This window comes from Manis javanica, chromosome 8 (genome assembly GCF_040802235.1).
Source record: "Manis javanica isolate MJ-LG chromosome 8, MJ_LKY, whole genome shotgun sequence".
NCBI classification, from domain to species: Eukaryota; Metazoa; Chordata; class Mammalia; order Pholidota; family Manidae; genus Manis; species Manis javanica.
In genome coordinates, this window is record NC_133163.1 from 27,259,634 (window position 1) to 27,287,613 (window position 27,980).

Here is a 27,980-nt window from a genome sequence, read left to right on the forward strand (position 1 = left end):
TCAGGTTAAAAAGTGATCTCTTGACCTTCTACCTTCATAAATACATTTTTAAAACAAAAAATGGAATGACCTAGATTGTTCTGCTACTTGCCTCTTTTCACCGGACAAAATGTCATGGATCTCTTTCCTCATCAGCATATACCTCACACCTTTTAACAGCTGCAGAATATTTTATTATAGGGAATACAATAATGTATTTAAGCAATCCTTTGCAATTGGACATTTAGGTTGTTTCCACTTTTCACTATTACGAACAACATTCATGAGACACATTTGCACATATAGTGCAAACATTTCTGTAAGATTCAAGAAGTAGAATTGTTTAGTCAAAGACCATAATACGTAGATAAGTACTTACATACTTATATATTTATCTTTGTGTTTTGGTAAATGAACAAAGGAAGCATTTTGTATTGTCATTTGTTGGGTGTCTTCCAAGCCCTTCAAGGGACGGATCTGCTGGGCCCCTTGAGGTTGAGGGCTGGCTGGGCTGACTAGAACCATGACCTCCCTGGCTGTATTTTGTTTTTCCATCTAAGGCAGGAGGTAGCCTAAGGCACAGAGTTTAATTGCCTAGCGAAAGATGTCTATCACATGTTGGTCCATAAAGTAGGAAGTTGCAGCCCTTCTGGAGGCTATCAGAGAGGCAAAAAATGCCAGTTAGAATCAACCAACACTCATTTCGTCTGAAGCTGGTCCCAGTCCGCAGGGGCAGGGCCTGTGAGAAACAGAAAGGGTCAGCGAGCAGCATATCCCAGCCAGGCCTGAATCTTCACAGGGCTTCTCCCAAAGGGGAGGAATAACTGTCTCTTTTCCTGGCCCGCCCTGTTGAACGAGTATTCAAAATAAAATCTGGGCTTCTATAGGGTTTTGGAGCCAGTCGGTAAACAGCAGGGACTGGGGAGCTGTGCAAGAGAGTCTGAGGAAGGAGTTGCCCAGTCGGTCCTCAGACTCGCCCTCGGGGTGGGGGTGAGGGGAGGCCAGCTGCTCCTTCTGACAGCTGATTGCCAGCTGACTGCGTGAGGCCTGGGGCGAGCCTCTCCCCTCTGAGCTTCTCTCCTCGTGGGGAAATTGGGCCCATACTTATTTCACCTTGGGTTGTTGTGAGGATTAAGTGAGGAGACAGATGCAAAGGCATTTAGCACTGGCCCTGGCACACAGGAGGTGCTCAATAAATAGTAGCTGCATTTATCAGTTAGGGAGCCATCCAAGAAAGATAGGGACCAATATCCTACAGGGCAGCCACCGGGTGCGGCCTGGAATCAAGATCACAAGGCACTGGGAAGCAACTTCCGGTTGCTCCTGCGGGTATGTGGGGGCGGTGTCTTGTCCTGGACAAAGCCCCCCAACCCCCACACCACCCTACCCCGCACCATCAGCCCAGAATTCTAGGATGTGGACTCCAGCATGGGGCCCTTATCAGTATTCCTGCCGCTCTGGCCATGTTTCCTGGGCAACTGGGGTCTGTGGTCCTGACCATGGCCAAGGTAGGTGAGCTGTAAAAAATGTAAATGGTGCAGTGTGGAGCAGGCTCCAGTGGTCTGGCACTCACCGGAGCTGGCAGGAGCCGAGGAAGGAGCCCCAGACCCCCGGCGCCTTTTGTCCCAGGGTTTGGCTATGTAAAAGGTGGGGGAAGGGGCAAGAATTCTTGGAAGTTGTCCATTCATTGGAGACCCCCGCTGCCAGCAGGTGCGAGAATGGGGGAGGGAGTTGCGGACTCCGGCCTGGAAGGTTTAGAAATGAGAATTGCATCTCAGCATGTAGTGCACCGACAAACAGATTCCTTGGGTTCCTGCTTCTAAGGCTGCGAAACTTCAGGCCAGCCAGACTCCAGCCTGCTTAGAATGCAGCTGTGAACTGGCTCCCTGCTCACCCCACCCCACCCCACCCCCAGTTGGCCTTCCAGAGGCCCAGCTCACCAGACCCCAAATCCCCACTTTCCCCGCTCTGCCAAAGCATGCTGCTCCCTGAGGGCCAAGGCTTTCTGATTTTCTGAGTTTTTGTTGTTTTTTACTTTTCTGTTCTTTGGCTGCTTGGAGTTCACAGCTACCAGAGCCTTTTCCAAAAGCACCATATTCAAGAATTAGATGTTGCTGGGACTGAAGTCCTAGGAAAACCTGTGCGGAGAAGGAGTTGGAAGCTCACAAACCTGGGTCCAACCGCACTCTGCCCTTCCAGCTGAGTGAATTCCAGCCAAATTACCGACCCCTCTGAGCTGCAGGTTTTCATAATCGGGAGTACTGTTTGTTGCTACTTCTCAAGATTTTTGCAGAGACCAAATGTTGAGTTCATGTTAAGAGAGCGCTTCGCATAATGCCTGGCACAGAATAGGTTAATCCCCTTGATAATCATAGAAAATAAGGCAGAAACTCCCTGCACTGTTTCAATTTTTATTTCCCTGTCCCTAGAGATTAATCTTTTTTTCCCTATATGTTTACTGGCTGTTTGTATTTCTTCTGTGAATTGTCTGTTCATATCTGACATCCATTTCTATTTATTTATTTATTGTCTGGTTTAATGATTTGTGAAACCTCTACACAGTCTAGAATTCTGTGTTACACAGTTTGCAAATTTTGTCTCTTGGTCTGTCAGTTGCTTTTGGCTTTTTGGTGTCTTTCAACATAAAAAGTCTTTTTTTTCTATACAGGGTATGCCCAAATCTGCCCAAAAGAGTGGTGCTCTACAGGCTGATTTGATTGGCACTTTGGGGCCTCCCTGACTCTCCCCTGGACCAGTGCATTCCCCAGGGCTTCTTGAGGCCCTCCACTGTTCACCACCTGGACGTGAAACCTGCTGCCGGGGCTGTGGGACTCCCCCTACCACGTCCCCATCTATCCCAAAATGTACACACTCCCCCCTACTGGCTTCTGTAAGGATCACATCCTTCTTTCACTGGTTTGCTAATTTGGGGAAACTCCAGGATCTGACTGAGAAATCAGTGGCTGAATGAGAATTTGGATGCTCCCTGCATCAACCCTCTCCTTGGGGCCCTGGGCTGACTCAGGCTCTCCATACCTCAGCATCCCGCCAGCTGCCCAGACTCCCTTAACTGACCATTTAACCAATGCATTTCTGACAAGCTATTCATAAATCTAATTTGATGGATTATATTTTAATGCTCTAGGAGAGAAGGAAATTGAAGTAAATGTCATGAATTCTACTACCTCATTTACTGGGCACTTACCATGTGCTATTCGCCAGTGAAGCACTTCACATGAAGACCTTATTTAATCCTCATGGTGATTAGGAAAGCTCACATTTCTTTGTTTTATAGATAAGGAGACTGAAGCTCCAAGGGTTTATTACGCAGCTTGGCTAAGGTCACCCAGCTGGAAGATTGCCAGATTGAGCAATTAACCATACAAGGAGCCCAGTTAAATTGGAATTTCATATAAATAATTAGTATTTTTTGTAATATAGCAGATTCCAAATATCACATGCTGTATTTTAATACATGGTAAGTGGGAAATGTGAACTAGAATCAAAGTCTCCTGATTCCCTGGACTTCCAGTGGTAAGACCGTGGATTCATTGCATGAAATTCTTTGGAAAGGGAAGAAACATCTTGTGCTAACTCTTGGACTCCACCTCAGGCACGCTAAATAGAATTTCTGGGGGCAGAGTCCTCTTAAGAAGCACCCTCGCCCTCAAACCCCCACTCCTCAGGGATTCCTTTGCATTCTGCATTTTGAGAGCACTTTTGCACGTATCCAGTTTGCACATTTAGGTGCCAATATTGCTCAGCAGTCTTGTGGTTTCCAATATTCCTGGTAACTCTTTATATTTATTTAATAGTCTATCCATTCAACAACTTGACAGATATTTATTGTTTGAGGGCCTGTCCTACCAGCCAAGGAAAGAAAGATGAATTAGATGCAGCTGCTGCCTTTGGGAAGCTCTTGCTCCACTGCAAGAGACCGACAAGTAAATGAACACATTGTGGGGTCGGGGTAGTTGGTGGTGGGATAGAGACCATCACAGAGGTTTGTCCCGGAAGCAGAGCAGGTAGGGTGGGAGCAGTCAGATACAAATTCCAGGAGATTTGCTTCCTCTAAGTCTTTTTTTTTGTAATTGATATACAATCTTACATTGGTTTCAAGTAACTAGCATTGAGTGGGTGGAACCCAGGGATGCTGCAGTCATCCTACAGTAATGAACAGAACAGCCCTATACAACAAAGAGTTACCCAGCCCAAAATGGTCAAAGTGCCAAAGCTAAGAAACCTTGCTTTAGAGGAAGCGGGAAGTATCAGATTTGGGATGTATTTTGGAACTAGAGACAACAGGTGGTTCAACAATTACCCATATTATTAAATCCTCACCCCCCTCTAGTGCAGTTACTATCTGTCAATATAGGAAGACACTACAGAATCATTGGCTGTATCCTCCATGCTGTATCACTATCCCCGTGACCAACCTATATTATGACTGAGAATTTCTGTGCCCTTTTATCCCTCTCATCCCCACCATTCACCCACCCCAACCCCTCCCCAATGTAACAACCAGTTACTTCTCAGTGTCTATATGAGTCTACTGCTGTTTTGTTTTATTTTGTTTTGTCTTTATATTCCATAGATAATGGTATTTGTCTTTCTCCATCTAGCTTATTTCACTTAACATAATACCCTCTAGGTCCATCCATGTTGTTGCAAGTGGCAGGATTTCTTTCTTTTTTATGGCTGAATAATATTCCATTGCATGTATGTACCACCTGTTCTTTTCCATTCATCTATTGATGGACACTTTGGTTGCTGCCATATTGGCTATTGTAAATAATGTAGCAATAAACATAGGGGTGCATATATGTCTTTTTGAATCAGGGATTTTGTTTTCTTTGGGTAACTTCCTAAAAATGGAATTACTGTTAAATGGTAATTCTACTTTTAGTTTTTTGAGGGACCTCCATACTGCTTTCCACAGTGGCTGTACCAATTTACATTCCTACCAACAGTGTAGGAGGGTTCCCTTTTCTCCACATCCTTGTCAACATTTATTTCTTGTCTTTTGGGTAGTGGCCATTCTATCCAATGGGTGATATCTCATTGTGGTTTTGATTTGCATTTCCCTGATGATGAGAGATGTAGAACATCTTTTCATGTGCCTGTTGGCCATCTGTAATTCTTCTTTGGAGAAATGTCTGTTCAGGTCCTCTGCCCACTTTTTTATCAGGTTATTTGTTTTTCTGGTGTTAAGGCATATGAGTTTTATATATATTTTGGATGTTAAACCCTTACCAGATAAATCATTTACAAATATATTCTCCAGCTGAGTCATTTGTTTTCCTCTGGAAAGAGGGAACAAATGATAATGGATATAAATTTTAGCCAGTGGTTACAATTTGCAATAAAAGATGAATACAGATGAAGAAAAAAATGGGCTCTCACATCCAAGTTCCCCCACTTACTAGTCATATGACCATGGCTGTGTAACTAGCTGATCCTCTCCATGCCTCAGTGTGGTCTTCTTTGAAATGGGGATTAACAATATTAACTACCTCATTGGTTTGGTGTACAGGTTAACTTAAATAATCTATATTAAATGCCTAATGCAGGCTCCTGAGATGCAGAAAGTATGCAATGGAGGTTCCCATTAACAGTTTTCCACTCTTTACTAGATCTTCCCTTCAGCCAAACAAATGCATTGTAATATCTTTCCATCCTTGAATTCATATCCTCTTTCTTACTACTGGCAAGTTATCTTTTCCCCTTTTATGGCACAACTCTTTGAAAGAATTCCCTATAATTCTTATTTGCACTTTCTCACCTCCTTCTCTCTCTTAAACCCACTCCATGGAACCTGCTCCTGTCAAGGTCACCAATAAGCTCTATGATGCAAATCCAGAGGGCAATTCTCAGTCTCATCTGTATTCAACAGAGTTGATCCAGCCATGCTTCTTGAAGTGCTTGCTTCCCTTGGCTTCCTGGACACCATACTTGCCTGGCTCTCTTCATCTCTCCCTGCTGCTCTTTTTCCATCTCCTTTGCTGGCTCTTCCTCCTTTCCTGGTCTGGGATGTTGGACTCCCAGAGGGCTCAGTCTTCTGACCTCTCCTGTTCTATGTACATTCACTCCTTAGGTGATCTCTTTGCAATCTACTGATTTAAAATCCCACCTTACTTCTGATGATTTCCACATTTATAGGTCTAGCTCAGACATCTCCCCTGAACTCCAGACTTAAAACAGCCATTGCCTATGTAACATCATCATCTGATATCCAATATGCATCTCAATTAACCTGCCAGTAAAACTACTCTTGACTTACCACCTGGCCCCCACCTAGAATCTATTCTTTCCCAGAGTTCCCCATCTCAGTAAACCATACCATCATTCACTCAGGTGCTCAGGCCAAAAGCCTTAGAATCACTGATTCCTCTTCCATTCCCCATATTCAAACTCAAATCCTGTTGTCTCTAGTTCCAATATACATCCCAAATCTGATACTTCCCACTTCCTCTAAAGCAAGGTTTCTTAGCTTTGGCACTTTGACCATTTTGGGCTGGGTAACTCTTTGTTGTATAGGGCTGTCCTGTTCATTACTGTAGGATGACTGCAGCATCCCTGGGTTCTACCCACTCAATGCTAGTTACTAGGTGCTAGTTAATGAGCCCCCTGGTTGTGACAACCAAAAATATCTCGATCTTGCCAAATGTCCCTGGCCTGGATAGTAGGTGGTGGGAGAATAGGACAAAATCATCCTGGCTACCATTCCAAAGTCTCAACCATTATCATCTCTTACCTAGATCAGAATAGCCTCCTACCTCCATTGTAGCTCCCCCTTCTGCTTACAGCAGCAACAAGAGTGATCTGAAATCATAAACCAAATCTTCTCATGTATTACTCTTCTGTCAACCCTCCATGGCTTCTTATAATGCTAAACATAAAGCCCAGTGTCCTTATGATGGCGTGCAGGATCTTGCACAGTCTGGCCCTTGCTCATTTCCAATCACTCTCCGCTTGCCCATTGCACTCCAGCCATGCTGACTTTTTGCTGTTCTTGAACATGTTAAGAGCATTCCCTCCTCTGGGCATATGCATTGGCTGTTCCCTTTGTTTGAATGCTATCTCCCAGAATCTGCATGCCTTCTTCCTTCACTTTATTCAGGGTTACTTTTTAAGCCTCCTCAGAGAAACCTTCCCTGACCACCTCATCTCAAGGAGCACTGGTACCCCCAGGCCTGTCTCCCCACACCCCGTGAGATGGATGTGGAGAGGTGTAGCCCAGGTCCCTTTCCATGAGGAAGGGCTTTGTTGCCCAGCTGCTGGGAGTACAGTCAGCAGATAGCCTTCTGCTGTCAGCCCCTTCAAGGATTGCCTCAGCTACAGAGCACACTTACCCGCAGTCATGACCTTCCTTAGGTAGTCTACATCAAAGGACTGACTGGGGCTGAGTAGAAAAGAGGTAACTCAGATGGGCCATTTTCACTCTGGAGCTCCCCAGGGAGCTGGCTGAAGCTGTCCTCAGACCCGCCTCTCAGCTTGATGTCTCTCTCCACCCTATCTTGCATCCCTCTCCTCTCTTCCCCAGATACAACCCAAGAGCACTCACTCTCTATCACAATCAAGTGTGCTAGGCCTCTCGGGGTGTCATACCAGAAGACAACCTGTGACACCCTCCGTGTTTTCTTAGCACTGTGACTTATAGTTAATATCATTTTATTTGTTTATCGGATGTATCTGCTTAAGGTCTGTGAAGGCAGGGGACTTTGTTGTAAAACTGCTGTATCTCCAGTAGTTTCCTAGAACAATGAGTGGCACATAAAGAGCAGGTGCTTAGGAAATGCTTATTGAATGTTGAATGAGTTATTGTCACCATCCTCACCAACTCACTACTCTAAAATTACTCAGTAGTCAGAGTCCTTGAGCGATGTCTAATATGAAGGCTCCAGCTTTTTAGCAGACATGCAACTCAGGGGACACAGTCTTTCCAGAATGATTTAGTTCTGGAGTGGGAACAGGCCAGATGGTTTCAGATCTTGACAGCAGGGCTCTGCTTAACTAACACCTCTATCCTTCCTGTTCTGTTCTCCTTTTGTCTGGACAAATTTAACAGGCTGTTCTCACATGGGCCAAGGGCCTTCGAATGAGCTACACTGCAGGCATTTTGACCTGGTCAGTCCATAGGATAAATTTCAGATTAAGTGGTTATTCTTGAGTATTTTTATACACTGTTTCAGCTTTTCCACTTTCTCTGTAATTTCTCTTGATGACCAATTTACCATTACAGGGGACACTTTACCATCCTAGTGTTATATACAGGCAAACTGGGGTCAGAAGAGTAGATTCATTCATCCCAAAAAGTTTTAATGAATACCTTCTCATGTCAGGCACTGGGCTGAGTGTTGCGGGATATGAGGATGATTGGGCAGAATAGGAGGGAAACAGTTCTGTAACTGAGGTGTGAATCAAGAGCTGGGAGGGCTAGTGATCATTTCTATATTGGGAGACAACATCTGGGAAAGTTTTATTGTGTGGGTAACATTTTTTTTTAAACTCACTTTAAACATATTAGGTGCTTTTGTTCAAACTGTGTTTTGCTCTCTCCCTTCCTTGCATTTCTAATTCCTACAGATTCTAATCATTTTCAGTGGGTGCCTACTCATGCATACACAAACATGCTTTATTTAAAACAAAAAATGGAATATGCCTCCTTTTAAACTTAACCATATTTTGGTTATATCCAAGGATACTCAATGCAGTATTTTATGTAATAACAAGAAACTATACCCCACTAAAATATCCATCAGTAGGGAACTGGACAAATAGTTACTCTACAGTAGAATATTATGCAGAGGAAATAAATGAGGTAGGTCTGCATGATATGGAACCATCTCCAAGATATACTATAAGATATAAAAAGAAAGCTGCCAGACAGATTGTTTAAAAGGAAAAGACAGGTGTGTGTGTGTGTGCGTGTATGTGTGTGTGAAATAATCACACATATAGGTTTGCGTATACATGAAACATTTCTGGAAAGATTATTAAGAAACCATGAGCAGTAGTTGCCTGTGCTGTGGGAGACAGACTTATTTTTCATTAGATGCCCTATTATCCTATGTGGAATTGTTTACCATGTGGCTTTAAATTTTTCAATTAAAAAACTAGTTAATTAAAAACAAGCTAACCATATAGCATGGACATTTTTTCCATGTTACTATATAATACATTCAGGTCTTATCATTTCTAGGTACTATTTTAGGTGTTTCAGATGCATTCACTTATTGATTTCCCACAACAACCTGTGATGTAGGAGTGATTATTACTCCATTTCACAGGTAAGAAAACTGAGGCAACTTGCCCAGGCCCACACAGATATTAGTGGTAGAGCAGGGATTTGAATCCATGTAACCTTGCTCTGAAGTCCATGCTTTTAACCTTTATTGAAGAGAAATACCACACCTCTCTTTCTTTTTAATGGCTACAAAGTGTATTCTACAAAGTGATTGTGGCATACATGTTTAATCACTCCTCTTTTGACAGGCATTTGGGCTGTTTCTAGGATCTTGCTAACACTTAGCATGTTGCAAAAACATACTTGTGATTAATCCTTTGTGCTCTTGGGTAAATGTATTTACGAGAAGCCCTGGAAGTAAAACTACTGCATCATCTAAAATATGATAGTAGTTAACAGATTATTTTCCTTAGCCAATTTGTTTTCCCCTTTTCTATGTATGAGAGAAAGGAAGTATCCCAAAAGCCCAGTTTCTAGAAAAGGGGAAGCTCAGTCCCAGTAGAAGACAGTATGAGCAGAGACAGTGGCCTGTGTGTTTTGTGAGGTTAGGGATTGTCTACCTCATCCTTGTTCAACAAATATTTATTGTGCCCTCACTGTGTGCTCCTGGACAGAGGCAACACAGTAGTGGTGAACGCAGCAGACGGCGTCCAGGTCCTCATGGAGCTGAGAGTCTGAGGAGGGAGAGGTGGTAATGAAGTAAAAGCACAAAATGAAAATATGCTAACAAACTGTGATAAGTGCCAAAAGGAGAAATCGGGGCAGAATGGAAGGGAATAGTAGAGTCTTTCTTTAGAGAAGGTGACCAGGACAGGACTTTCTGGGAAAGGGACATTGCACCCTGGACAGAAGGAAAAGTAGAAATTAACGTAAAAGTAGAAGGGAACAGGTTGTTTCCTGGCCCCTAAAGAGGTTGGTGTGGTGGGGCCAGGGCCCTATGGCCTTTGAACCACTGAGGGGTTTTAAGGGAGGTGTTGATCTGCTTACATTTTTGCAGACTCCCTTAGCTGTGTAGCAGCTGGATTAGAGCAGGAGGAAGAATTCAAGTGGCAAAACCAGTTACAAGCTTTTGCCAAAGGACAGGAGAGAGATAATCTTGTTTGGTCTAAAGTGGAGGAGGAAAAAATGTACAGATTAAAAGAAACTCAAAAGACATATTGATCTACTGCAATGTGTGGACCTTATTTGGATCCTTAATTGGATTACTATTTTTAAGTGTAAAAAAACACAGTTATAAGACAATTGGAAATTTGAACACAGTATATTTGATATTAAGGAATTATTTTTAAATTTCTTTTACATTTAACTCCATCTCAGGATTAAAGAGTTGGAAATTATCCAAAAGACACTCTAGAAATATAAACTGATGCATTAAAGAATGATGATATACATATATATACCATTTCATTATATTTAATTGCAGTTTTTCCTATATAGATATTTACATCTATATTTTCATAGCTGAGATAATAGTTTAAGCCCAGGTTGGTATTGAAGCAATACTTTTTAGAAGTTTAAATATGCGGTGTTCTGGGGCCCTGGAGTAGTAATGCCACTAAACACCAAACCAGGACACTTTTGAGAGTGGAAGGTGATGAGCTGTAAACTTAGATTGCCCTAGAGAGGCAATTGCTTGCCTTAACATTTTGTTTGCCTATTAACTTTTCAGAAACTGCATCTGGACACGTTCATTGTTCATTGTTCAAAGTAACAAAGACCTACTTGGGAGTAAGTGAAGAAGTTCTTGCCATCTCTAAGAAACATTCAGTTATCACTTCTTCCAGAAAGTCTGGACTCCTCTTTTCCCCATCCTGAATTGGATGACCTTCTCTGTTGTTCTGGGGCAGTGGTTCTCAATGCTGGCCACTAGGATTTGCTCTTCCCCACACTCACCCACCACGGGGACATTTGGCAATGTCTGGAGACATTTTTGGTTGACACACAACTGGGTCAGTGGGAATGCTGCTAGAATCTAGTGGGTGAAAGCTAGGGATCCTACCCAACATCATAGGATACACAAGGGAGCCTCCCAGTTGCCCAGCACAGAATTATCAGGCTCAAAATGTCAACACTGCCAAGGCTGAGAAACCTTGCTGGATGGCGCCTTTGTCATAGCATTTCATAAGGACAACTGTAGTTGTCAACAGGTTGGCCTTCCCAGCCAGCCAGCCAGCTCCATGAAGACAGGTGATACATGTATCTTGTTGAGTGTTTGGCACTTAATGATTGAAGGCAGAGGGGAAGGTACAACCAGATTCAAAGCTGGTCCTGTGAGATCATCCTGCTTGTTTTCTTGAACCATTTCCCACCTCCCTTGGGGTGCTGTAATCAGTCAGTTTATAAGTATTTCATTCTTCAACATTTAGCAAATATTTATTAAATATTTACTAAGTACTAGTAGTGTCCTAGGTATTGGGAATACAGCAATGAGCAAGGCAGAGTCCCTGCTCAAATGAAGTATAGGGGAAGACAAACAAGAAGCAAGGAAACAAAATGATTTCAGACAATCATAAGTTGTATGAAGAAAAATGAAGTGTGATGCACTAGGGAATGATGGGGCAGGCTGGCATATTCTAGGTCAGGTGTGCAGGTGACATTTAAACTAATGATGAGACTGCCATCTATGGAAAGCTCCAGGCTAAGCGGGAGGGTGATATAGGCTGAGACAATCGCAATCGCAAAGACCCTGAGGTGGAAAGAGAGTGGCCATTCGATGAAGACCATGTATAGGGCCTGATCACTTATGGCCTGAAAACGTTTGGGTTTTGTTGCAGTCGGAACCCTGATTTGGGTTGTTAAAAGACCACGATGGCTTCGGGAGAATGTATGAAACATCTACTATATTTAGAGTAAAAAATTCTCACACTTGTCTCCGCTACCCCTTCCTGTTAAAGGGGAAACCCCCCAGATCCAGAAGGGGGCGCTCTAGGCGCCGGAGCGACAGACGAGAACGCTAGGACTCTGAGTTTTAGAGAAGCAGGTCGCTTCCGGGAGCGGCCGGGTTGCTCGGCGCCTTCCTCTCTATCCGCGCGTGTCTGTGGTCGCAGGGGCCCAGCCCCTCGTCGCCGCCCGGCGGTGCTCGGACTCTTCCCTGACCCCAGCCGGGCAGCCGGGCCTGGCGTCTGTCAGATCGCGGGCCATGGTGGTCCCGGCGCCCGCGGCCAGGGCTGGCGCTAGGTGAGCCGGGCGGCTGGGGGCGAGGGCCGGGCCTCGGGGCGCCCTGCTCGGGGCTGTGTGGGGCAGGGGCCCGGGCTGCCTTCCCTCCTCCACCGCGGCGCCGGCCGAACCCTCGTCCCGGCGGAGACGAGCTGCCGAAGGGGCGCTCACTCACCCCTCCCAGCCGAGGCCGCCGTCCTGCCTGCGCGGGAACCTCTGCCGTCCGCTGCCCTCTGGGGGTGGGATATTTTGGCTCGGAACTGGCTCCCCCATCCCCGAGAACCTCAAGTGCACAGAATTGAGTTGATCATCAGTCTCAGTTCCTGTCCCGCTGTGGGCCGGTACAAGGCTCTTCTTGTGTTTTTATTTATCTTTCTCCCATCGTTCCTTATTCTCAGTCCTATTTCATTCCCCTTCTCAGACACACAACTCTGGTGATTTAAAGGGGGGGTGGTCTTTACAGCTAACCGTACATAAATTTGCGTATATGTTGCCTTGAAAAATGTATAGTGATTTTGAGTTCATATAAATAATACTCTGTTTAAAAAAAACAAAAATCTTTTTACTCAACATTGTGTTCTTGAGATCATACATGCTATAGTAATCTAGTTTCCACTTCTGAGGGCTGCCTGATGTCACCCCAAGTGCATTAGACGCCGTTTTACTTACACATTCCCCTAGTGATGGACATTTTGATTGTTTCCAGTTTTTAACCACCACAAACTATATTGGCACTTGCCTCCTGGAGGACACGAGTGATTTTCTCTGGATTATCCAGGGTAGGATGTGAGGTCATACTTAATTCTACTAAATTGTTCTGAGAAATGGTTACACGGGTTGGTATTTCCCAATAATATTGATTGCGTAAATGTTGCTGCTTCTCAGTATCCTCCCAGTGTTTTTAATACTGTTTGTTTCTAATGTTTATCAATGTGATGGGTGTAAGGTGGTTTCCCATTGTGTTAATATTCATGTATTAAGTATTGGGGTTTTCCCATTTCTAAATTGCCTGTTTATATCCTTTTCCCACTTCTCTGGATTTCCTGTCTTCCTGACTTACAGGAATTCCATGTAAAGCTCTAGATTTTAATTCCGTCTTGGTTTTACACTCTGCAAATGCTTTCTCAGTCTTTTAACTTAACCTATGGCTCTATGTTGAACAAAAGTATTTAATTCTAAGTTAAATCCATTAATTTTCTTCTTTATAGTTTATGTTTTGGGGTCTCATTTGAGAATACCTGCCCACTCTATCTTCCCACTCTTCTACATTTCTATTAACTAAATAGTGTTACTTTGCACTTATAGATTTTTAATATTTGAAGTTTTTAAGATTTATTTTGTATGAATGGTTTGAAGTAATGACCTCGTTTCTTCAACCATCTTCAATTAATAACTAATGAATTAATAATTAAAATGCATTGGTGTACCCTAGTTAAGAGCACAGCTTCTTGGAGCTAGGCTACCTGTGTTCTAATCCTAACGCTGTCACTTACCAGGTGGGTGACAGGGCAAGTTACTTAACCTCTTTTGCCTGAGTTCCTCATCCATAAAACAGGATATAGTCTCCATCTCACAGGGTTGTGACAAATGAATTAATACACGTAAAACACATGTAGAGCAGTACTGGGCACATAGTACATGCTTAATAATTGTTGCCAACTATTAGTGTTGGCCCTAATATACCTTTTTCTTGTGATGTAACCTGTATTATGCATTCATGTAAACAAAGGTCTGTTTTTTTCTTTTTGGCCTCTCTGTTCCCATTGCTCTTTTTTATCCTGTATTAATAACCCATTTTGTTACAACTGCAGCATTATAATATGTTTTAATAACCTGATGGTCTGGGTCTCTTCCTCTTTTCCTGTTCTTCACAGTTGCTCTAAGTTATTCATGGACCTTTATGTTTTCACATAATGTTCCTCAGAGAAGTCCTGCTTTTGATTGGTATTACATTGAATTTATCGGCTACTTTTGTTAGAAATTAGGTCTTTATAATGTTAAGTTATACCAGTTCTGTCTGTTTTAGTCTTTGACATCCTATAATAGAGCTTTTCATTTTTCCTCCAAAATGTTCTGTATGTTCTTTTTTAAACTTAGTTCCTGGATATTGTATAGCTTTTCTATACTTTTCTTACTTTGTGAATGACATCTTTCTTTATGTTATCCAGTTGGGTATTGTATGTTAAGTGATATTTGTATGTTAACCCTATATCTAGTTGAACTCGTTTATTCCCTTGATTTGTTTCCTGTGTAAATTATCACATCTGCAAATAATGACAGTTTCATCTCTTCCTTTTCAGCTTTTACTTCGTTTCTTTTTCTTGCTTTATTGGTTTAGTCAGGACCCTAAAATCCTTGAGAAGTGGGTTTCCTTCTCTTGTTTGTGACCATAAAGAGAATGTGGCAAAAGTTTCTTTATTGCCTATGTATTTTGCTGTAGATTTTTGCTAAATAATTTTTTTAACATGAGAGCATTTATCATGGCAAAGAAATTCCTATTTCTCGTCTGCTCCCAGCCTACCATCTTCAGCATTCATAAACCTCCCTTCCTGGATGGTCTGGACCCCCTCCCCACCAATAGAACAATGTGGATAAGTTTGGTGACTGTTCTCTAAGACTTAACTGCCCTCTTAATTATCTCTCTGCTTCTCCTGCCCCACTTCTTCAGGCCCAGGTTAGACCTGCAATTTCTCCAGCGGTTCCTGCAGATACAGAAGGTTTTGTTTCCATCTTGGTCATCACAGAATGCCTTGATGTTCTTAACCCTTTTGTCTGTGGCCCTACTAGGTGAGTGAGTGAGCCCAGGAGGCAGCAGGGAGGGCAGCCCTGGTTTGGGTGCATTTTCCTCTCTCTGGGTTAATCAATCAGTGATGAGGGGTTCTCATCATGTGTTTCTCACCCCTCATCACTGATTGATCACTAATTTCTGATTCCTCCCCCTCCTTCCAGAACAACTGGTGATCTACCAGGTTGGCTTGATCCCCAGTCAGTACTACGGGGTCCTGGGAAACAAAGACTTGAATGGTTTTAAGACCCTGACATTCCTGGCTGTCGTGCTTATCGTTGTCAATTCCATGGTAAGGTCTTCTTTCTACATCTCTTCTTCTCCAGCCTAGTATGAGTAGAATGCCCAGTGACATTCCACGAGGAAGCAAGAATCAAGATGTGCATGTGTGTTCCTTCCCTTTTCTTGCAACTTAAGGTCAGATACCTAGACAGGGCATTAATCTTGTTATTGGCCCACTTGGGATTAATTCCTCAGGTAATTTCAAGCTCCCAGGACTAGACCACGAGGTTCTGGTTTAATTTAGCGTTTAGTGGAAATGGTCTTTGCCCCTTCCAGTCCCAGAAGTCTTGCTTCAGGGAGTTCAGAGCATTTGAAAATGGGGATCAACAGCCAGAGCTGCTGTTCCTCCTCCGGGGGCTGAGTCAGCCTGGTACCATGTCATACCTGCCAGCCTTTGCATCTAGGTGGGGTGGCCTCCTTCCCCCACCTCTTACTCACTTGGTTAATCCTTGCTCATTTTTCAAGATTCCTCTGTTGTCATTTTCTTCAAGTCCTCCTCATTTTCTCCTTTATTTCCTCCAACAAACTCTGCCCTCTTCTCAACTAATACTTTTAATTTACTTCTGCTGGAATACTCCCCACACCCTTGTGATTGTCTTTGCTAGACTGTGAGCTCATTGTTATTTCCCTTGTGCTTAGTGTGTAGGTGCTCTATACCTGGTAACTGATGAGTCAGGCCCCTGCTAAGACTCAAGCCAAATGCTCTGTCAGCTGTACTAACTGCTTCTTGGGGAAGCCATTTCTCATCACACTTTGATGGGTCTTCAGTCCATAAGCACCTATGTATAGAGAACACTGTTCCAAGTTTTGGGGACACAAATGTAAGAATGTGAAGGGGGTAGAAGATAATGTTCCCACCTCCAGAAGCTCATCTGCCCTCAGAATAAGACAAGCACAACATAGAAAGGACTTCGAGGGCCTTGTCTTCAATATTTGGTGAAGGAATGAGCATGTGAGTGAGAAAGGAAGAAATCCAATGATTTGGTGCTTTAAGCAAGTGGAAGTACTAAGTGGACCCAGAGTAATCAGAGTGGGCTGCGACTGGTCAGCAGAGGCTTTCTGCCAGCCCTGGCCTTTGAGCTGAGACTTGCAGGAAGCCATCGGTCCATTCCCTTCCCCTTCTTCCTCCACTGCATAGCTGAAGAGCTTTGACCAGTTCACCTGCAACCTGCTGTATGTGAGCTGGAGGAAGGACCTCACCGAGCATCTCCACTGCCTCTACTTCCGGGGCCGCGTGTACTACACCCTCAACGTGCTGCGGGATGACATCGATAACCCGTAGGCGCTCCTCTTGGTGCTCGCTGCCCTCTGTGTGGGTCTTTCCATCTGGCTCAGCCCTGCGCAGATGTGTTGGAGATCATCTGCAGTTCTTGGCAAATGTTGATAAGCTCCGTGGGTGGAGGGTGCTCGGCAGAGGACCCCTGGGGAGGCTGCAGGGCTGAGAATAGGGAGCTAAAAACTAGGAGCAGCTCCTTTTTGTTGATTTCATATTTCCAGGCCAGGTACCCTCCTAAGAAAGTGTCCTTGCTAGAAAAGGCTAGAAAACCAGCTGTTGGATTTTTTTTGGCAGTAAAAACTTACTGCCGTGAGGACTCAGTCTAGGACTCAAATCCCTGTCACCTCCCAGCTTATAGGCCTTAAGTTCACTGAGCCCCAGGTTCCCTTTCTGTAACAAGAGGATGAGGATAGTTCCTATCTCAAATAATATAGAGAGGATGAAATGATGCTCATGGAGTGCATATGTACAGAGCCTGGGACATAGCAAGGGTTCCAGTGTAAGCTGTCATTGACAGGTGAGGAAACTGAGGCCCAGAGGATGCAAGTGACTTGCTCACAGTTATGTCTCACTGGAATAGGAGTCAGTGTGGCCCTTGTGGTGTGATGGGGCATGTGGGGTCTCCTCAGACCACCTCACACCCCACTCCCCTCCTCCCAAGCACTTTGTTGCCTGGGGTGACCTTTCCTCAGCTCACGCTGAGCTTTATAGCAAAGATTTTTGGGAGGCTGCTGCTGCTGAACTTCTAGACCTACTCCCTGGTTCAACCCGTATGAAGCCTGTGCAGCCAGATAGCTAAAATGGGGGCAGGCTTGTAAAAGAGAGATTAGGAAGAGTGAGATAGATGGGATAGTCTCCCTAATCATTCAGAAACCCCCTCAGGTTTTTCCTCAGTGCTACTCATAACTGGCTCAGGATCCCTAGTGCCGGATGTTCAGTTGCCACTTTCTCTGAGCGCTAAACTGAGGCATTGTAAGAAACCACTCTCCACAATCCTGTTTAAAGGTCTTAAGGGTCTTGTTGCCTCCAGGGCACCCTTGTCTGGGTCCATCTTCCCACTGGGTTGCTGCTGACAGTACTGAAAGGCAAAGTCGGAATAGAGGTGACCTGAAACTGTCAGCTTCCTAGGTCCAGTTGCTCTGTCATTGGCTCCAGGGACCAGCGGATCAGCCAGGATGTGGAGAGGTTCTGCCGGCAGTTCAGCACCATGGCCAGCAAACTGATCATCTCCCCGTTCACCCTCACCTACTACACCTATCAGTGCTTCCAAAGGTGAACCTCTCCTCTTGCCAAAGTTCCACCTCCCCCACCAGCCAGGTGTTCACATGAGCTCTCCCAGGTCAGGATCCAATAGAGACTAGCATTCCCTCCCTCCCACCAGCACCCCAGGGAGTCTTCCCACCTCTAGTGCTCGGCCCCTGCCCTCCCTTGGGCCCTGCAGCTTCTCAGTGTCCCAGGGATCCTGGTGCTCTTAACAGCTTAGACCAGATACCAGATGGCCCCTCGCAGGAGCAGAGGCCCCCATGTCTGCTGAGATGGACAGGCTGCCTGGAAGGGGGCAGGAGGTAGGGCTGAGGCCTGCAGGGATATGTGGCTGTTCCTACCCCCACTCTCTGCCTTTCAGCACAGGCTGGCTCGGGCCTGTGAGCATCTTCGGATATTTCATCCTGGGAACCATGGTAAACAAAATGTTGATGGGGCCCATTGTGGCGAAGCTGGTGCAGCAGGAGAAGCTGGAAGGAGATTTCAGGTGTGTTTCCCTTGCTTGAGGTTTCTGGGCTGGGCATGATGATTAAGGAATGGGATCTGGAGTGAGACTGCCTAACTTCAAATCCCAGCTATGCCAATTACTAGCCAAAGGCTCTTAGGCCTTTAACCCCCCTAAACCTCAGTTTTTCCATCTCTAAAGTGGAGGTGGTACTGTTATCCACAGAGAGAGATGACACATGCAGAGCACCGAAGATGGTGTCTGGTTGGCCAGCATCATCCCTTGGCCTTCTGAAGGCTCCTGTTGCAACCACCCACCAGCTGGTGGATCTGGCCTCTGCTCTGTGTGTCTTGGCCACCTCCTTCAGGCCAAGCCCTGGGAGGAGGAGGAACTGTGGGCACAAATGCTGGAGAGAGGAGAGGGGCTGTCCTGTCAGCAGGGCTTCTGCTGCCCCACCCAGGCCCTTCAATTTCCCACCCTGTGACAGCCCAGGGAAAGGCAGGCCAAGCAGCCAGTTACAAGGTGGAGCCGGGCTCCTCTTTGTCTGGAGGTCTTGATCCAGGCCTCCGACCCAGGCCAGTACTGCCCAGGGTCAGCATGCATTTCCCTTTGGCCTGCCCAGGTTCAAGCACATGCAGATCCGGGTGAATGCTGAGCCTGCTGCTTTTTTCAGGTGAGTCTAGGGGAGAAAGGTCACCTTCTGCTTTGTCTAAGCTCGTAGTGGAGATGGAGGAGAAGGAAAGATGAACTGTGCAACCCTCCCGCCATCACCAAGCCCAGGGGCTGAGCATCCTCACACTTGGCTAGAATCCTTACCCTGTATCTCTCTCACTGTCCTTGTCTGCCTTACCCCGAGGTCCGGGGATTTGCTTCTGAAGCTGGTGGTTCCTTTTAGTGGCCTAGCATAGGGCCTACATTTATTCCAAGAATGAAATGAGTGAATGCTTCATCATCTTCCTGATGACTGCAGGGTATTGCCTCGGCCTCTTTTTCTGTCTGTAAAGTAGCTTTCCACCAGTCCGTGTAGCATAGGAGGAGAGATCAAGAGAACCCTTTCTCACAAATGTCTATGTGGAGCAAAGTTGTGAAATCCCATTCCTTCCCTCAGGGTCAGGGAAGGTCCCTGTGCTCTGCCTCCTGTAAAGCCTCCAGGATCATTGGACTAATAGCAGAGGACCCAGAGGCTTGTGTTTAAGTAGTGAACGCTTCTCATGGATCTAATAGCCCTGGGATCTTGCTCTTCTGTCAGTCTCAGCTCCAGTTTGCAGCTGCCACCACTTGGGGGCACCAAGAATACTAGGAATCTATCAAACCAGGGTTTGGTTGTGTGGGTAGGGCCATGATAAATTGTTGTTGCATTCTGTAGTCTCTGCTCTTGAAGCCCTGGGCTCTGGGCAAAGCAGGTTCTTGGAGCTCTGGATGGGTTCTTCTGCGACTTCTCTGGCCCTGTTCATGCAGAATCTGAAATGCTCCCTCTGTCCTTTCCTCGCCTTTTCTTCCTTGAGAATTTCTGCCCACCCTTGAAGCCCCAAATCACCTTCTCCAGGAGGCCTTCCCAGACTCCCTTAGTGGTCAAGCCTGTTGTTTGTTGTAGCCCTGAAGACACGCTGCTTATGTAACACTTTCCGTGTTCTAGGTGAAGAATGCAGTGCTTCTGCCTGGGAGCTTGAGGACAGGGACTGTCTCTTCCACCTTTGTGTCACTGGCTAACTAGGACAGAGCCTGCCACGGAGTGACTACTGCTTGTATATTTGTCTAATAATAGCAGCTATTATTTATTGAGGGCCCCTCATTGGTACTTTATATTCAGAAATTATCAGTTTAATTTACTATGTAGATATTATTAGTGCCATCTTACAGATGAGGACATGACACTGAGACTCCAGGCTTAAGTAACTTGTCAGTGTCACCCAGCTAGGAACTGGGCAGAGCCAGGATTTGAACCAGGTCTGCCCAGTCTAGAGTTCATGTTCTTCCCACAGACAGTACCATGTTGGATGAATGAAACAAAGAATGGATGCGAGTGGTAGAAAGGGTTTGAGGTGAAAGTCATTTGAATGGGCTTGGTCCCTAAAGGAGGATGTATGAGGGACAGAAGGCCACCCCCAAGCCTGCCTGAGGCCTTCCTGGCCCATGGACATCTGAGCCTTTCTCGTCAGAGCTGGGCACGTGGAGCACATGAGGACAGACCGCAGGCTGCAGAGACTCCTTCAGACCCAGAGGGAGCTGATGTCCAAGGAGCTCTGGCTGTACAGTAGGTGCAGGGCGCTCGGGAGGCACAGCCACAGGATTGGGGTAGTCCTCTTCCCTTCCCACACCCCCTGCTTCCTCTCCACTCTGATGCATGTGCTCTGAGGAGGGCGTTAACCAGGCAGAGCCACAGCCTTGGCCGTAGGTCTCCTTAGGAAAATGAGGATTCAGGGAATAGCTGGTCCTGCTTGGTGTCCTTTTTCCTCTGAGAGCATGTGCCAGTTCCCAGGTCCCTTATCCTGGGTCTCTGGCTTCTGCAGTTGGCGTCAACACGTTTGACTATCTGGGCAGCATTCTGAGTTACGTTGTGATCGCAATCCCCATTTTCAGTGGCATCTATGGAGACCTGAGCCCCACAGAGCTCAGCACCCTGGTCAGCAAGGTGAGAATCCCTCCTGGTGACCCCACAGGCCATCCCGTCTGCCCCTTGGCCCAGCACCCAGGCCTCGGAGTCAAGCCTGTGCTCACTGTGCTCCCTCCTGTCCAGAATGCCTTTGTGTGCATTTACCTCATCAGCTGCTTCACCACGCTCATTGACCTGTCCACCACGCTCTCGGATGTGGCTGGCTACACGCACAGGTGAGGCTGCATCCCGCCCTTCTAGGTCCCAAGCAGTGTGTGCTGCCGGGAGAAGTAGCTGGAAGAGAAAAGGAACAGCAAAGCTCCCCATACACTAGTGGGCATGAGGGAAAATGCCTTCGCCGTGGCCCCCAGACCCTCCTCAGATTTTCATCTCTTGCCCAGGATTGGGGAGCTTCAGGAGACCTTGCTGGACATGTACCTGAAGTCACAGGATGGTGAGATCCTGGACGAGAGTGAGTGGGACTTGGACAGGTGAGTGCTGGGCTGGCAGTGCAGTGCAGCAGTTGGGAATTCAGTCCCTGGAACCACCCAGCCAGGGCACCCAGGAGCCCTGCCCTTTCCATGCTGGGCAGCAGAGTCGTGTGGAGCAAATGAAGAAATCTGTGTCTTGTGTCAGGCACATTATAAATGTTCACAGTCAGTGTTGCTGTTCTGGCATCTGTTGTGTTCATTTACACCACCCCCAGCTGATGAAAGCAAAGTCAGCCTGGGACTGAGATAGTAAAACAAAAATCTGAATATCCCTCCTCTACTTTTTTGCCTCCCCCACCTATTGCACCCCACCACCTGCTCCTTTCCTCAGGGCACGTCTGTTCTTTGTTCCTCAGGCTCACCCAAACCCAGAGGTGTCTCCATTCGTGTATCTGCAGGCTCTGTGTTGTTTCTGACCTTTCTGTACGTTGAGGATTTGTTTCATGTCTTCACTTTTCTTGGGAAAATTACTAACTCTTCTATGTCTCTCTTGGTTCATCTCAGTAAAGGGAACAGTAAATGGAAACTTGCTCTTAAGGTTGTTGTGAGGATTAGATGTAATTGATGGAAATCGGCCACAGATTAAACGTTCAAAAACAGAAATAGCCTGAATTCCAGGGCCTACATCCAACTCTCTTTTTAGGAACCAATGCCTTAGTTGTTGCCTCAGCCCGAGGTCCAGGCCTCATGCACCTGTGAGCCCAGAAGCGAGGCGATGGGGCAGGGGCTGTAGGAAACCAAAGGTGCTGTTCTTCAGGGAGATGGGTATCCGTGGAAAGCCAGAAACCCCACAACCATTGAGGATTCCTACTCCCATTCTCGTCATCAGTCCCCTGGCTGCACCATACTGCCAGGAAGACCCACCAACATTAGGTCAGGCAAATTCAGCTGTGTGACCCTGAGCAAGTTACTTAGCACCCTGACTTGGTTTCTTCCTCAGCCAAGTGGGGATCATATCTGAGATTCATGGGTATTAAGACTGATTAAGGTCAGTCATGTGGGGCTTTGCCCAGCCTGGCACAGAATATGTGTCCCCAGCCCCACCTCAGTAGGTCTGCTAGGGCTGCCATAGCAAAATACCACAAACTGCATGGCTTAAACAGTAGTTTATTTTCTCTTAGTTCTGGAGGCTGGAAATCCAAGAGGAGGGTGGTGGCGGGGTTGGTTTCCCCTGAGGCCTTGCTCCTTGGCTTGCAGAGGGCCGTCTTCTCGGTGCACCCTTACGCTGCCTTTTCTCTGTGCATGAGCACCCTTGGTATCTCCCCCTCTCCTTAAAAGGACACCGGTCATATTGGATTAGGGTCCCAACTTAATGGCCTTATTTTAACTTAATCACCTCTAAAGACACTGTCCCCAAATGCTGTTACATGCAGAGGTCCTGGAGTTTGGGACTTCAAGGTCTGATTTGAGGACACAGTTCAGCCCCCATAACAACCCTGAGTCCAAGGAAAGGAACCACCCTTGGCAATGCCAACACTCTCCATCTTCCCCATCCTCCCTTCCTTCTCTGACCCCAGGGCCCCGGGATGGCCAGCTGCAGAGCCAACAGACACAGCTTTTCTCCTCAAGCGGGTCTCCATCTCTGCCCCCGCCTCTGACAAACCCTTAGTCAAGGATCTGAGCCTGAGGATCTCTGAGGGGCAGAGCCTGCTCATCACGGGCAACACGGGCACTGGCAAGACCTCCTTGCTCCGGGTTCTGGGTGGCCTCTGGGCGAACACCGAGGGTGAGAACCAGCCCTGGCCTGGCGGGGTTGTGCATGCACGTGTGTAAGAACCCAGCCCCTTCTGCTGGGGAAAGGGAGCGAGAGGGAGTCTCTGGGAGGCCTCAGAATGGTGGTTTCTTTACGCTCTGCAGGCTCAGTGCAGATGCTGACAGACTTTGGACCCCACGGGGTGCTATTCCTGCCACAAAAGCCGTTCTTCACTGATGGGACCCTTCGGGAGCAGGTCAGCCTGGGGCCCACTCCTGCTGCCCACCTGGGTCCTCTGGCTGTGTGGCAGGTCACCCTAGCGTTATGGGGCAGGAGGTGTCATAAAAAATGGCCCATGCCCAGGAACTCCCTGGCTCTTAGAACATTTTAATGACACCCATAGACTGGGCCATGTACTCAGAGCAGCTCCCAGGGGCAGGTTAACCTGTGAGGGCCACCAAGGTTTCTCCCTGCCCTCAGAAGACCCACAGACTCTTTCACCCCAGACGCATGTCTGAAGGTGGCAGTGACCCTGCCCCGCTCTCGCCTGCCCAGCGTCTCACTGCAGCCTCGGCCAGGGTGTTCCTTACTGGCCTCAGGTGGAGAGGAGCCTGGCCTCTGGCAGTTCCTGGGGCTGTTTCTGCGGGAGCTTGGGCTTGTACAGTGCCACCTCTCATTGGCCACCTCTCATTGGCCCTCGTCCTAGGCCCATGTGGTTTGTGTTTTATCAGGTGATCTATCCCCTCAAGGAGATCTACCCGGACTCAGGTGAGCTGGGCCTCCTCGCATATCCTCCCATCCCAGTTGTCCCAGGGCTGTGTCTGACTGTGGCCTCACCTGTGCCTTTTGGGAGAGGCCCCAGCTGGGCTGCAGGTGTCAGGTTGGGTCCCCTCCTCCTTCAGCTGTTCCCTGTTGTCAGGTCTACACCTGAGCATAGCTTGTTCTGTCTTCTCCTTGGGGAGAGACCCCCATTGGATGAAGGGAAGGGATTATTTCTTTCTCCTGGCCCTCGCCGTATTTAGTGAGTGCTGTAATCTGTCACCTCAGAGCCTTAGCCCAGGTTCTGGGGCCCCCACCCCTGCCCTCATCTGTTTGGCTACTCAGAAGGATGGACTTCTGGAAGAAAGCTTCTCTGTTTGGCAGGTGCTACTGATGATGAGAGGATTATGAGGTTCTTAGAGCTGGCAGGCCTGGTAAGTGTGGGCAGGGACCCGGAGACCCGAGCCCACCTGGTAGCACTGAGGACAAGTGCTGGTCCAGCAGAGCCGGTCCTGCTGTCCCTGGGCCCAGGACTGGAAGCATGAGCCCGCGGCGGGGGAGCAGGCCAGGCATGGGCAATAAGAGGCACATTCTCTAGCGAATTTTAAAACCATAGTAAAACTAAGGCAGTCTGTTTTTTCTAGTCACCATGCTCCAGCAAATCTAAACAATGTAGTTGGTAGGATATTCCTGACTGCCTGGGCAGATCACTCCCACAATCCCCAACCTTGACACATGACTTGGGATAGATCTTGGAGGGTGTGCGGTGGGGACCGAGGGCATTCCTCAGGATGGCAGGAAGCCGGAATGAGCCCTTTTTGGATATCATTCTCTCTGGGTGTGTTACAGTCCAGCTTGGTGGCAAGGACAGAGGGTCTGGACCAGCAGGTCGATTGGAACTGGTAAGAAGGGGAATGGGATGCTCCAGGGCCACCTCCCCACAAAAACTGGGTTCTAGGGGCCTGGTCAAGGGGGGAATGGCTCCTGTTTCTTGGCCCACCCAGTGCTCATGCCCTTGGGAACAGAGCTTTGGCTTCACTTTATGTGGGCAGTGGGGCTGCAGTTGAAAGGGAAGTGATACCTGTCTGTCCCAGGGCCAGCCTCTGCAGTTATAACTCAGACGCTGCTCAGACCCAGTCAGTGCAATAGCCAAGCTATATCCTCCTCCTTCCTATGATCCTCTCTTTTCCTTTTCCTCAGGTATGATGTTCTGTCCCCAGGAGAGATGCAGAGGCTTTCCTTTGCCCGGCTCTTCTACCTGCAGCCGAAGTATGCAGGTGAGGTGTGCCCTGTAGGTGCACTTGCCAGGTGCTGTGTATGCTCACAGGTGTAGCAGCATGTGTTTGTGTACACCTGGGGAGGTGTTTGTATGGTAGGAGAGCTCACCTGCACATGGCTGGGCACCTGTGTTCCTTTGGGAGAGGATGTCAGGGTTCTACCCAAGAGGCAGCCATGCGGGGCACCCTCACGGCAGCTCTGGGTATGTGACACTGCCAACGTGCAGCAGGCCCATGCCACAGCAGCATCTGGAGCCATCCTGGAGTGGGCTTTTGATTTTATACCCCTCAGCCTCTGCCACCAGTGAATGGGTGTTCGTTCCTCTAGCTGTGCCTGGCGGAGGAATGGCAGGTGTGAACTTCTGCAAGGACAAGTTTGATTCCTAGGAAATAAAACTGGGATTCCCTGGATTGAGTGGTCCTAGGCAGTGACAGCTGCCTATCTATAGGAAGCTGAGGGATTTTGTTTTGCTGCTGGCAGAAGGCTTCACAGATGGAACCTAGCCCTCTGCTCCTTTGGGCCGTCCTCTCCCTGAGGTGGGGCTCCTGTGAGAGCAGCTCTCAGCCTTTCCCCAGGTGCCAGCCCGAGGTGAGTGGGCCTTGGAGGAGAAGGAGAGGCAGGCCAGGGGCAGGACTCAGTCCCCTCCCACTGGGTTCTGCCCTCAGTGCTTGATGAAGCCACCAGCGCCCTGACTGAGGAGGTGGAGAGCGAGCTCTACCGCATCGGCCAGCAACTGGGCATGACGTTCATCAGTGTGGGGCACCGGCGCAGCCTTGAGAAGGTACCCGTGCTCACAAGGATGGCCTGAGAAGGAGGAAGAACCCAAAGGCTGGGCCTGGCCAAGGCCAGAGGCCTCTCCAAATGGGGAGTAGGGGTGGCAGAGAGGACGGGATCAATGGCCTCCCGCTGTCACAGCCAGGGCCACCTGATCTCTGCATGGTGATGGTCTCTTATAGTTTCACTCCTTGGTTCTGAAACTCTCTGGAGAAGGAAGATGGGAACTGACCCGAATCAAAGGGGAATGAAGCCAAGGTGACTGACCGCCAGGAGGAGAGCCAAGCTCGGGCCGGTCAGCAGTCCCCAGAGCTGAGCAGGAGGACTGACGGGGCTTGGCACCAGCCCCAGACTGCCTCCCAGGGCCTGCCGCTGAGTCGCCCTCCCTGGGGCGCTCAGGACGCCTCCTGCTGCCTCAGCCTGAGCTCCCTACACTTGAAGCGCTAATTACTTACAAAGTACCTCAGACTGTGTTTCCTAAAGAAAAATCTGAAAGTGGGTCTTATGAAGGGTCAAAGAGGGTCAGAAGAACAAGAAATCTTTAAGATCAGTTATATTTTGCAACATTAGATTTTTAACTTTAATCTACTATTTAATTTTCTAACTTTTTAAAAAAGATAAACATTAAGAAAAATATTCTTAGCTTTCCCCCCTTTCTCTTTCTTCTCCATTATAAGATCTTTTTAATTCAATCTTCAGACTCCTATTTGAGAGCCTGGGGGGGATGCCTCTGTGCTGGAATCTCTGCTCGTGGTTTTCACTTCACTCCAGGCCTCTCCCCTTTCCGTTTGCCGGCTGTACCTGAGCCACTCACCTCTAGGGCCCTTCTTTTTCTCTTGTTTTAACCCAGATGAACATGAAGTAGTCCTGCAGTTTCCGTTACCCTCAGTTACCCGCAGTGAGCAGATCCTCCTGATGTAGGTCAGAAGGTCAGCAGCAGCCTAAGGCGGCTGTGCCTGCATCACTCACCACACTTCACCCCACCACGGAGGCCTTTTTTCATCTCAGCATCACAAGAGAAGGGGGTGTACAGAATAATAAGATATTTTGAGAGAGAGAGACACCACATTCACATAATTATTATTTTGTTATAATTGTTCTATTTTCAGTTATTGTCATTAATCTCCTACTGTGCCTAATATATAAACTAAACTTTATCATAGTGTGTATGTATATACAGAAAAAACATGGTATATATCAGGTTCAGTACTCTGTGGTGGGGGTCTTGGAACATATCCCCGACAGATAAAGAGGGACTAAGTGTAAATCCCTTTCCCCTCAATTAAAGTAAGGTTGAGATTTCTCAAAAGTGATCTATGTTAGGGAACAACAACAGGTTGAACAGACAAAACTCAGAAAGCACAAAAGCATGAGACAAAGTTACTGAGCCCAAAGTCCTTTTTCTAGAACAGTGTTCCCCAAAGTTCAGTTGTCAGGGTTGCTGCTTCTTCCCCTCCAGGCTCTAAAACATGAGTCTGGAGATTCAATTAAAAAGTTACCAAGTCCAACTTGTGTATCACAAAGTCACCTCAAACCTAGCAAGTCCAAAACTGAACTTGGGGTCTCTCCGGGAAGCCTTTTTCCAGCGTCTGCTCTGAAGGGCTGTGGTGCACCAGCTGTCCAGCTGCATGAAATCCGGTGGCATCCTGAATGTGCCCCGTCAGTCCCTTGCCCAGCTCAGCACCCCATCCTGTCAGTTTTACCGTGTAAATAGATTTTCCTCCACCCACTTCTCTCCCTCGGCTTGATTCCTGCTTAGGAGGTGCTCCTGAGGGAGTAAGAAAAATAAAACCACAAGGAGAATCAGCGAACGGGAGCCTGGGTGACCGCTGGACTCTGGAGGAAGAAGTGTGAGGAGGCAGGCTAAGCCCTGTCATTTGGGGGGATGTTCCAGACCTTGTGGTGCAGCCATTCTGCAGACAACACAGCCATCAAAAATAAAGGAACTTAATATGTTTA

General features: G+C 47.3%; 1 protein-coding gene and 1 long non-coding RNA gene across 7 annotated transcripts; one reads left to right on the forward strand and one right to left on the reverse strand.

Annotated features, from left to right (window-relative positions):
- Positions 1-5: 5 nt before the first annotated feature.
- On the reverse strand, positions 6-15,034 carry LOC118967408 (uncharacterized). The gene is made up of 3 exons (XR_005054401.2): positions 12,558-15,034; positions 1,553-1,724; positions 6-718 (listed from the first exon to the last, which is right to left on the reverse strand). It is a non-coding gene; the product is annotated as an uncharacterized lncRNA (long non-coding RNA).
- On the forward strand, positions 12,187-27,980 carry ABCD4 (ATP binding cassette subfamily D member 4). 6 transcript variants are annotated; one of them, XR_005054386.2, is made up of 20 exons: positions 12,187-12,403; positions 15,051-15,169; positions 15,332-15,459; positions 16,588-16,727; positions 17,881-17,997; positions 18,350-18,475; positions 19,056-19,106; positions 20,593-20,687; positions 20,944-21,065; positions 21,171-21,262; positions 21,428-21,517; positions 23,035-23,243; positions 23,375-23,466; positions 23,942-23,978; positions 24,315-24,403; positions 24,819-24,871; positions 25,170-25,246; positions 25,728-25,835; positions 25,913-26,028; positions 26,204-26,273. XR_005054386.2 is itself a non-coding variant. In XM_036992790.2 (20 exons), the coding sequence occupies exons 1-19, from the start codon at positions 12,366-12,368 to the stop codon at positions 26,270-26,272; spliced, it is 1,860 nt and encodes a 619-aa protein (XP_036848685.1). In that variant the 5' UTR covers positions 12,187-12,365; the 3' UTR covers positions 26,273-26,279; positions 27,781-27,980. The 6 variants fall into 6 exon arrangements, 5 of the variants coding, with proteins under 5 accessions (XP_036848685.1, XP_036848613.1, XP_036848821.1 ...); XM_036992790.2 differs by lacking the exon at positions 25,728-25,835 and adding an exon at positions 27,781-27,980 and having other exon boundaries at positions 26,204-26,279; XM_036992718.2 differs by lacking the exon at positions 25,728-25,835 and having other exon boundaries at positions 26,204-27,980.

Excerpts from the sequence above, each read along its gene's own strand:
- ABCD4 (XM_036992718.2), top strand. The coding sequence starts at position 12,366 with ATGGTGGTCCCGGCGCCCGCGGCCAGGGCTGGCGCTAG. Across the intron at positions 15,170-15,331 it reads TTTGTCTGTGGCCCTACTAG|AACAACTGGTGATCTACCAG; the intron begins GTGAGTGAGTGA and ends CCCTCCTTCCAG. Across the intron at positions 15,460-16,587 it reads TTATCGTTGTCAATTCCATG|CTGAAGAGCTTTGACCAGTT; the intron begins GTAAGGTCTTCT and ends TCCACTGCATAG.